General features: G+C 48.5%; 1 protein-coding gene across 2 annotated transcripts in view; it reads right to left on the reverse strand.

The window, feature by feature from the left end:
- Positions 1–4,507, reverse strand: part of RSPO3 (R-spondin 3) — an 80,685-nt gene extending 76,178 nt beyond the window's left edge. For both annotated transcript variants that reach the window (XM_058671169.1, XM_004587226.3), the window contains exon 1: positions 4,283–4,507. In XM_058671169.1, coding sequence (XP_058527152.1) covers positions 4,283–4,379 — 97 coding nt within the window. In that variant the 5' untranslated portion in view covers positions 4,380–4,507. The remainder of the gene's footprint in view (positions 1–4,282) is intronic.
- Positions 4,508–9,223: the final 4,716 nt, after the last annotated feature.

Genomic DNA, 9,223 nt, shown 5'->3' on the forward strand with positions numbered 1-9,223 from the left:
TAAGTGCTTTATGATTATATTTAGATGTTACCACTACCATTTGTGAGGCTGAATTTGTCTTTGATTTATGTGGATATCATATGATATGTCACAGAATATACTTTCCCCGCAAATTCTATTCATGTCTTTATCTGTTCCTCTCAAAAATATGGTAGACTACGGATAAATACAGACAGGTCAGCAAAGGGCACTGTAGCATATTTTGAATCAAACTTTATTCTAAAGTAGCATTATTGACTGCAAATACAATTACAGGTTTTTTTTTTTCTAATTTATCAGCAAATTTATTTGCTCTGGGATAAATAGTGTAATCACCATGAGTATATCTCAAAGAACAGCTTAACATTTGAAACAATGCCATGAGCCATGCCCGGTATATTCCAGTAAGTCTGTTTTTATTTTATTACTACTAAAATAATTTTCTTTGTATTCTTAATTCTTTTTATGAAATTCTTTTAAATGTTTTGTAGATTGTGCAATGGAGTGCTTTGTAATTATTATATGTATAATGGCTTTTCAAAGCTTGCATTTATCCAAAATCTGAACAATTAAAATCCAATTAATAGATGGTGGCACATAACAAGTATACTAAATAGCATCTGATGTTTCTAACAATAGTCTTCTGGCCCAATTGGACCCTATAATGTCTTCTGAATAATATTTTATTTAGCATGTTTCACTATTACTACTAAGGATCTACTTCTTCAACTTCAGTCACCAAGCATAATACATATAAACACATATCAGTTTAGGTATTTCCAGTGAAGCAGAACAGCTTATTTTCTATCACTTTGAACTAATTGTAGCCTAGAGATCAACGAAATTTTTTAATTAGTAAGACTAATATCATTGCTATTGCATGATTAGCATAGAGAAAGATGCAAAAATAGCCAGGCACCTCATGGCAGGAGTCAGGTTCCGCTGACCGGTTTTATGCATTTGTGTGAGCTGCTTAGCTCCTGTTTCTCAGGTCCTTTTGCTATGAAATAGGAACACCAACAACCACCCCGATACTACAGGTGGCTATGTGAGGGCTCAAGCGAATAAGCCAAGTGAAAATGTGAACTGCTAAGGTGTTGTGATACAATTATGACATTGGTGATTTAAAAATGTTTCTAGCATACACCTTGCAATCCCGAGATTGAATGTATTAGAAAGCTGCAAACGCTAACCAGGAAATGAGTCAAATTAGTTGAGGATGGGTGTTAGCGGTGAAGATCCCCACACGCCACACCAGAGCAGCCGAGTTCAATGTCCAGTTCTTGCATCTAACTCCAACTTCCTACCATTACATATCTGGGAGACAGCAGTAATGGCTTAAGCAGCTGGGTTTCTTCCACCTGTGTGGGAAACCTGGATTGTGTTATCATCCCCAGGCTTCAGCCCCCAACTCTGTCCTGACCATCGTGGGCATTTGGGAAGTCCATCAGTAGATGGAGTGTCTCTCTTCCTCTCTGCCCCTCCCCTCCCTCCCTGGCACTACCTCTCCCCTTGTAAAACCTAGAAGCTGTATGTCAATCCAATAAATTAAAAATATTACCATGCGTTTATTCAGCCATAGCTAAGTAAATATTTTTAAAGCATAGCTCCTATTTTGAAATTTGTTTCTATAATAAAAGGAAATACGAGTTTGTCACTAGAGACAAATGGAAGAACTGGCTGTTAAAAGCAGTACATGTAATGGTTGTAGCTGCTGCTGTGGAGAACAAGCCCCCAGCTCCTTACATCTGTCAATACATTACAAATGAATATCTTTGCCAGCATTCAACAGACCGCTAATAAAATATTTGAAAACTCATTCTTGCACCCTAATTTTCTGTGGTCATTTCTTTAGTGAAGTTTTCTTTTTTTACGTTGAAGAAAATGAAGCTAGCAATTCATCCACAAGCCCAAAGAGATGTTGTTAAATATCACTTTGGCTGTCTTAAGAAAAAAGTAAAGAATTTGGCCTTTCTAAAATGTTTGTCCACTGTCTTATTTCTTTTATTTAAACACATTTCTCATTTTTTTCTTTCATTCAGATGTTCCCAAAAAAGTGAATGAGATGGATGGGTTCACATGCAGTTGGACCCTGAATTTCAGGATATTTAAAGAAATCCTCTCTAACCCCTCTTCCTAATTCTCCAAAGTCAGCCTGCACCTGTCGAAAGAGAATCTCGTTCATTTCCTCGCAGGACGCAAGGGGTCGCCCCTCTCCCAAAATTCACAGCAGCAAACCTAGCCTCAAAGGCCGCCTCAAGTGCCAAACAGCTTGGAACATCTCTGCAGGAGCTTTCTCTCTCAAACCCACTCCCACAGAATAATTGGAATTTCATTCCGATTGCACCCCGCTTGCTCCTTCATCCACGCAACACAGCCAGAGGGCGCCCTGGTCTTGGCCTTCAGACGATTAATGCAGGTTCAAAGACAGCTCACCATGGTGCCTCGGCCATCGCTCCCAGTCTGGGCGCCGAATTGGCCCGGGACAGTACCCCGTTGAGGCTTCCCACGCCTTGGTGCTCCCTGGGTGAAGTGAGAACAAATGAACTTCGTGGTTCCTTTCCGATAGCTTCCTTCAGACACAGGGGCCCCAGAAGCAAAAATGCGATCCCTTCTGTCACTCAGGACCCTGCCCCAGCCCAGCAAATGCGTGGCTACTGGCCGGAAGAGCAGATGTAAACAGGAGTCTCCCCTTCTCCACTGCGCGACTCCATCGCCCCCCGCGGGCCCCGGTGCGCAGAGGAGAGGAGAGGGCGCCCGGTACGAGGGCACGACGGAGACCCTAGGCTGCTCCTACCGCGAGCGACAGAGTGGGTGGGGGAGTCCTGAAGACTACAGACCATTCCAGGGGCCAAGAATAATAAATCGGATGCCCTGACACTGTTTCGTTTCGGTCCTCCCTCCTGCCCCCTGCTACGCGATTCTAGATGGCTGCGAGGCAGGCCGGCAGCCCCGGGCACACTGGCTGAGCCACGGTTTTTAAGGGTAATTTTCAGGTGAATCAAACCTTGTTTGGCCGAGGCGAGCGATACAAAGGAAGCTTTCAGGGGACCCTCACGCCCCGGGGCGGGGCAGAGACAAACTGCGGCGGAGAAGCGATTACTAAATTTCCACCTCACACAAGCCCATGTTGTGTCCGCGGCGCAGCCGCTGCGCCGGCCCCGAGGGGGCGTCCCTGGCCGGACGCTCGCAGGGGGGGGGGGGGCTCCGCGCAGGGGACAAGGCACTGCAACTGGTCGCAACGCAGGTCTGAGGGGAAGCGAAGACATTTTCGCCTCCCTTTCCCGATTGGAGCCACTGACGATGGAGCCAGGGTGGTCCAGGGCTGGGAGATCCGAGAAGGGCAACACGCGGGGACTCTCGGGGAGCAGGCAATAGTGCCACATTAGCCTCTGTAGCTGCCTCTCGGGAAGACCAATCCTCCAGACAGACGGCTCCGGAGGTGCAAGGTTCATCCCGGGCAGGGCAGCTTTAAAAGCCAGTCAGCTTTGAAAAGTAACAGAATAGGGGCGGCGAGCTAGATCTCCAGAGGGAAACCACCTTCCACTGCGTCTGTCTCAGGGGAGCCGCCTGAAACAGGGCAAGCACACCAGGGACCGACAAATGTTGCTGGCTCCTGGCACCTCCGGCTTGTTGGGGGTCGGAGTACAGCTCTCCCCAGGAACCCCAGGCATGGGTCTGCAAACCCGTCCGCACAAGAGCCCCGGCGCCTTGCGTGTCCCTCGGCTCCGCCCGTGTGCGTCGAGGGGGACGCGGCCGCGCAGGCGCTGGCTGCCTCGGGGACGGCGGGCGCTTGGCCACCCGAGCGCACCGGGAGGGTTGGTGACGCTAGGTGAGCGGTTGTCGCGGCCGCTCCACGCCCCACCCCAACCCCAAGCCTCGGCGTCTGCACAGCGGTCAGGAGTGTCTGGCTAGCCCGACGACCTAGCTGCCTGGAGCTCAGCCCCCTCGTGTCCAAGCTCCAACAGAAAAGCACGCTTCCACAGGGCGAGACTCGCACAGGACCAAGTTTTCCCGCGAACCTGAAGGGAAGAGGCGGCGAGAGCTACGTTAGCACCCACGGTCCGCCCAACTGCACATGCAGGATGCTGAGGGCGACCTGGGGCTCTGAGAGGCACCGCGTGATAGACGCCACCAGGAGCCCGCACAGCTCCAGCCGCTCCCCGCCTCTGGGAGGCGAGGGGTGCAGGGCGAGAGGACCCCTGGCGCTGGGAACAGACAGGACAGCCAAAGCGACCGACAGGTGAACGCGGCGGGAGGGAGCAAACGCATTTAAAAAAATGAAAATCAACCCTGCACTTACTTCTTCGCTGGCGCCTTCCGCGGGAGGCGTTTTGGCTGCCGATGTATTCCATAAAGTTCAAAATTATAAAAAACCAAGAAATCAGTCGCAAGTGCATAGTAACCCCAGTAATAGTGCCCTTCCTTTTCTCCTTTTTTTTTTCTTTTGACTTAATTATACAGTGTCTTAAAATATACGTGTTAGGCGTATATATACATACATATATACGTATATATATTATATATTATATCTAAAGCCAAACAGCGGACTTCTCCACTTGGATCCGACAGGCGCGCTGTGGTGGCCAGTGGAGCGGGGCGGGTGGACGGGGAACCAACTAGTGTGCTTTCAAATTGTCCGAGGACTTAGCTGCGGCCGCTCCTCTGAGGTGGCTGTCATCGCCGCGAGCGAGGGTTCCAGGGAGCCGCCCCGGCGGCCGCAGGTAGCATGGTGCGCGGCGGCGGCGGCCGCGGGCGGGATCCGGGCGGGCGGCGAAGGCGGCGGCCCGTCGGGGGCTCAGAGGCTGCGGCGGCTGCGGCGACAGCAGCGGCAGGGGCCCGGGGAGCGCAGGGGAGCCGGCGCCGTCGGCACCGCGGCCATGGCCAAGGAGAGACCCCGAGCTGCTTGTGGCGTTCGCGAGCAGAAGCCGCTCCACTGTTGGGCTGGGCTCCCGGGAGTACCCCATAGGGGAGGAGGGGGGGTGGGAGGAGGAGTGGGGATGGCTGCGGGGGGCGGGGGGAGCTCGGGGGCGGGGAAGGAAACTGCTGGAGCAACAACCCTGAGCGACCTCAATAACTTTCAATTTCAAGATGGGAAAGAGGGAGCTGGAAAAGTACAGGCGCTGCGATTTGGCAGAGGGGACGGGAAGAGGCGCCTAAGGGGTCCCGGGTCTGCGGCGGAGCATCTGTGGACACTGCCCAAGCAGCGGCAGAGCCCGGACCGGGGGAGGAGGGGAGGCGCTGCCTGTGCGGAGAAGAACCCCTCTTGGAAGGGCGGCTGCGGCGGGAGAGGTGGGCGCAGTGGGGCTGGGAGCCTGGAGGCCGACGGTCTGGCACGCTGGAGTGGCCCCCGCACCCCAGTGGGGCGGGTCTCGGCAGCCAGAGGCTGGGGCCCAGCCTCCCCACGCCCCCCCGTGCACCTCAGCAACCACCCCCACCCCCTTCCCCGGGGCCCCTGGACCCTGGCAGATCACTTTCCAACCGGCCAGAACTTCCCCTCCCCTGTATCTCGCCCTGGCTTTCAACAAAAAGTTGCTGCAGCTGGACGCCGGGCGGGTGGTCGGGAGGAAACTGCTGGCTCCCTGCCGTCGGCCGCGCCGCGGTTTACCTGCTTGGAGCCGGAGGACGCAAAGGCGAGCGCGCTCCCGGGCGTCCGGCTGGAAGCCCTGGTGGTTCTGCGGCTGCCTTCCCAAACCCAGCCTAGGCTGAGACCTTGGGACGAGTCCTGCTCCCCTCAGGCAGTTCCCTCAGCAGCCTGCTCGCCCAGGCTCGGCCGGCCCTTTTCGCTTTCTTCTTGCAGAGCACCTGATGTACCTTCCGCCTTCTCCTCCTGGAGGCTGGGGGAAATCCCACTCTTTCCTTCTGTTCCCAGCGCCACGCAGGGGAATAACGGGCGAACGGAGCGAGGGCAGGCGCTTCTGGGCTCTGCACATCCTGGCTGTTCCCTGTCTCTAGTGAGCTACCCGCCTCTTCTCTCCAGAAGCACAAGGCAGAGGAACTTTCAGAAATGTCCGAAGTATTCAGCCGGAGGTCACGAGCCCCTAACGTGGTTTTCAAAGAAACCTTTCCTGTGTGTTCAATTTAACAGAATGGCGACAGGGCTAAACAATGTTACACAGATTACACAGGGCCAAACTTCTGGGAGGCCCCTTTGAAACAGCTCCGGATTCATAAACACCTTGCTAATTCTTAACGTTTCAGTAATTTAGGCTTAGAAAACCGCTAGAACGCTCCCCCCCCCCCCCTTGTGGGTTTTTTTTTTTTTTTTGAGGAAACAAGCTAAGATTTGTGTTTTTTTTTTCAATATACGCTGATAAATTAAAGGAGAAATGGAGGTTGTGACCCCTGTCCATCCCATTTTGCCAACTTGTCATGCTAGGAGTTGAATGGCTCTGGAGTGGCAGATTTGCTATCCAGCCCAGAATTAGGACGGAGAAGATGAAAGGGCCTGCGTGCAAAAGGAAGGGAAAGTGAAATATGCATTGTTTTCAAGGTGCCAAAAATTAGGATCTGACAGGCTGGGCCTTTGGTGCTAACTCCTTCATTGATTACTTCGCATACTTGTGTTGGAATTTGGAAAGCAAAAATTGTCTGTAGGCTTGATGTTATAAGGCAGGCAGTGACACCATCAAGACTATGGTTTTTGTCTTTTAGGAATTCCTACTTACAAATGCCTCTTCCTGCGGTGGAACTTTTTTGTATCTTGTGCATGCGCATATCCACACCAAGAACCCCCCCCCCCCAGCTATTGCATAATGTCTGCTTGTAAAGGTCTCTTTATCACTTTGAATCAGAAACGTTACAGATAACAGGACAATTCCAATAATGATTATCCCGAAAAGAAGCTACTCTTCTTTTCTGTGCCTGTCCCCATCAAGCTTTGCTTTCCTTCTTGCTGAATACCTCAGGTCCTGAATATCTACACCGTAAAATGTGGGGGATTTAAAGGCTATGGGAGGCTCCCTTTGAAAATGACTCCAGGGACAGCCTTTCTAATTCTGGATACTTGAGCAGGATGGGATGCAATTGCAAAGGGGATGTAAAAAAGCAATTTGTTGAACAACTTCAGGGAAATAAACAGAAAGAGAGACATTTACTTTTCACTGTGTGTTGGGCAGACATATGTTAGTCTGGATGAGAAGAGGAATGGCAGTGTGAATAAATAAACAAACTCCGTGAGAAGCTACAGTACTTGAGCCATTCCAGAAAAGAAGTGCTAGATGCAATGGGTAAGAAAAGCTTGTCAAGGAGCAAACATTGTTTGGAAGAAACATAAGGAAAACATTAAATAAACGGAGCGAGTTTTCTCCCTTTCCTGACTCTGTGTGTTAGAATAACTTTTTCCTGATCCATGTCACTGTGCTATTAAAGCCGTGTTTACTTGCCTGGCCGAGTCTTGCATTCCCGCAACTATCCTAGAGCCTTATGGAAAGAGTGTCATGGCTAGATTGTTTTGTTTTGTTTTGTTTTGTTGTGCGTTTCTTGTCCTCTCAAAAAAGCTTATAGTCTCAAGGAGCTTTGGATAACTAGGAGTTTAAGAGCTTCGAGGCCAGAGAATTAGGATCGTTTTGGATGACAACTGAGACTTAAACATAGCCTGACTAGCTATTGCAACTTCTCATCTCTCCTTGACCACCTTCCGCAGCCAGGCAGTGACAATAATAAGTTATTTTTACCCATTGTCGCAGAGGCACTTTAAGAAAAGAAAATGACTGTCATATTGTTGAATCCATACTGCAAATATGTGGAAGGGGGCATCTCCAGGAAGGGAGAGCAAGCCCAATAGTTTGGAATGGGATATAACTCGCGGTGATGAGAGATGTTTGGCAAAGTCAGAGCTGACATCATTCATTGTACCACAGAGCTAATAAGCAGATTGCTGGGATCTGGAGGCATCTGAGGGAGTAAGTCAAACAGGGTACCGCTGGCCCAATCCGTGCGCCTGACGGAACTTGACGTCATCCCTGAAACCTAGAACAGACAGCAATATTTAAAAGCCACTGAATTAGTTGATGAAGGACAACGACTATTTTTAGAGAAAGAAAGGAGATCGTTATTAGAGTAATTTAGAAAGTGATTAAATGATCATATAGCATTAACAAAATGAGAAAAGCTAGACTCATGATGGATTACTTTCTGTCAACAAGAAAGAATGTGCTTTCGGTTTAAGTTATGGACATTTATTAAATTATCCTGAGCACTGTCTGGAATGCCCATGTTTTTAAACTTTTTTTTTTTCACAGAACAGTTCATTGCTGAACTCACCTAAACAGTGAATAGCTGATAGATAGTACTTAATATGAAGAATTTAACTCCTCAAAAAACTTTGCTTGACTCTAGAACTTTACTACAAAGAGACAGTATATTAAAAGAAGACACTGCATTAGAGATCTGGAAAGTGTGGTTATTTTTCATTCTACAATTACGTTGTTATGTTCTAGGTTTCTTCATCTGAAAAACAAGGAAATTCAACTAAGTGATTTTCAAAGTCCCTCTGAGCTCTGAAAATAATGGTAATATCTCCAAAAAACAAAAATTGTGATTGCAAATGTCAAAGCTATTTCTAGTTGTCTGACATCACAGATTTCATTTGTGGAGTTGTGTTTAATTAAATAGGTCCAGATTTAGAAATCTGCCTTCAAACTCCTTGATTTTCTGGAAATGTCTATCCTATGATGGTAATCCTGGATGACTGGGCCACCAAAGATAAATCCAAGACTAGTTTAATCTGTCTAGATAGCTAAGAACTTTGGGACAACAGAGAAAACACATTCTAAACATTGACTTCTGGGAAGACTTGCACAGAGAATAAAGAACAGGAGCATTACATATCATGGATTTGTCCTTCATTTCAATTTATCTTCAGGGATCACAGGTGAGGGAGAAACAGATTTCACAAGTAGGGACTTTCTCTTTTAATTTTTGTTATTCTTTCTTTTGGGGGGGGGATAAAAGGCTAGAAATAAAAGTCATACAAGGTTTCCCTGTTCATAACTTTGATGAGGATTTATATCCATGTTTCTTTTGTGTCAGGAAAATTTAGAAACTCAACAGTGAAGGTTGGATGGTTATGGTCACAGCAGTAGGTTGAGGTGTTACTGTTGGAGACAGAGAAGTGTTGCAAGATGCAGGGTCCTAATGAGGGGTCTTATTGATTATCATCTTTTTTGCAGCTGCAGTGAATTTATTATCTCAAAAATAATAAAACATTCTTTCACAAATGAGACAACTGACCCAGAACAGT

Source organism: Ochotona princeps, chromosome 1, assembly GCF_030435755.1.
Source record: "Ochotona princeps isolate mOchPri1 chromosome 1, mOchPri1.hap1, whole genome shotgun sequence".
Taxonomy (NCBI): domain Eukaryota; kingdom Metazoa; phylum Chordata; class Mammalia; order Lagomorpha; family Ochotonidae; genus Ochotona; species Ochotona princeps.